At 38.0% G+C, this 1,591-nt stretch overlaps 1 protein-coding gene across 2 annotated transcripts in view; it reads right to left on the minus strand.

Moving 5' to 3' along the window:
• Positions 1-565: 565 nt before the first annotated feature.
• tnni1a (troponin I type 1a (skeletal, slow)) overlaps positions 566-1,591 on the minus strand; it is a 9,244-nt gene continuing 8,218 nt past the window's right edge. For both annotated transcript variants that reach the window (XM_014017996.1, XM_014017986.1), the window contains exon 8: positions 566-1,278. In XM_014017996.1, the coding sequence (XP_013873450.1) occupies positions 1,174-1,278 (105 nt within the window). In that variant the 3' untranslated portion in view covers positions 566-1,173. The remainder of the gene's footprint in view (positions 1,279-1,591) is intronic.

A 1,591-nucleotide genomic window follows, 5' to 3' on the forward strand; every position in this document is an offset into this window, starting at 1 on the left:
ACCTCTAGTAATATACTGTATTTACTGAGAAAAATGGTGACGTGTTCAATACTTATTTTACCCGCTGTATTTTTAGCTGTTTAAGCCAAGTGTTCATGTTAAATTGTGTGCAAAATACCTTTTTTTTATAAAGTCAGTAATAACTCATTGTGCAACATTCAGGATGATCGTTGTGTTTATGATCAGGAGTGCCAGGTTTGTGAGGCAAAACAGTATAAGGAGAACCACCAGAACTCAGAGATTTGTTCTGACGGTMACACTTTTTGTTTTGCAACATAAGTTTCATGTTACTGGTGATGAGCTGCAGACAACACAGACTTCATTGTTAAAAACAAAACATTAATCTGTTTAATGGAAGATTGACAACAGTCTTCATCTGGTCTCCACAGAACCTGATAATCCAAAGGAATCATGTTCTGACTTCTACAGGTGAGAYAATGAGTGTTAAAACAAACTTCGCTCAAAGTCAAAAGCCAAAGTCCCGATCTATTATTTTTTAAAAGACTACTGGATAAAACTGCAATTGAGCACAGCAAAGGTTTACTAACCAAACGAGACAAAAACATATTTAAGAATTTTTTTTTTATTGTTTTAGCATTTCTACAGCACATGCTTCTGGTTTATTTTTAAGTAAAAATCTCATAGACGTTAACGAGTTCAGCTTTTGTCTCAACAGAACTCTTAATTGAGATGTGATCAGTCCTCTCATCTGTCCATGAAAAGAAAAAAAAGATAAAGTAACTTTCTTTGCCTGTTAGCAAAATATCTCATGAAACACCMAAAGAGATTTTGATCAAACTCTCAGTAATGAATCATTCATTGTGGGGAACTTGCTGGTAAAGTCAGCCCAATTCTAGAAGGCTCCACAGCTATAAAGACAGTAACTTTGATGTGATACTAACACAGACTCTGAGCACTAACAGATCCTGCTGATATGACCAAAACAGGCAACAACAGTGAAGCTTCTTGATTACGTCAATTGAATGAGAATTTAAGGTACAATAGTTGTTAAAAGAACAAATAATTAAATCTAAACTTTATATACAAAGTGATTGGTATAGATTAGCATATTTATTCAACTTTGATAGCAGACCAAACAGAACATCCAAAAACTGCAAAAAGAAAAAAAAAGTATGGGAGAACAAGTCATTGTAACACCACACGGTGCACGTCTCACTGCACAGAACCTTTGGCAGCATCGAACATCTTCTTCCTTCCCTCCATCCCCGACATGGCCTCCACGTTCTTCCTCCAGTCGCTGTCCTCAACTGGCCTCTTCTGCAGATRCAGACAGATTGTGTAAGCACCGTGAAACAGACTCAGAGCGTTTTTTTTTTTTTTGTTGAACTCGTAAAGACGAGCAGGCTCAGAAAGTGTATTGTGAAGCTAAGCCCTTTAAAACGTGCGCTTTTGAGCGGGAATCTCCTGAGAGATCTACCTAACTGTGCTGGTAGAACTGGTTTTTCTGATGTAATGCGCTTGGAGACTCACAGGTCAGAGCAAGCATACACACTGAGACACATCGGAACAGACTAATCTGCCAATGTGGGCACACACACACACACACACACACACACACACACACACACAC

This window comes from Austrofundulus limnaeus, unplaced genomic scaffold (genome assembly GCF_001266775.1).
Source record: "Austrofundulus limnaeus strain Quisiro unplaced genomic scaffold, Austrofundulus_limnaeus-1.0 Scaffold3, whole genome shotgun sequence".
NCBI lineage: Eukaryota > Metazoa > Chordata > Actinopteri > Cyprinodontiformes > Rivulidae > Austrofundulus > Austrofundulus limnaeus.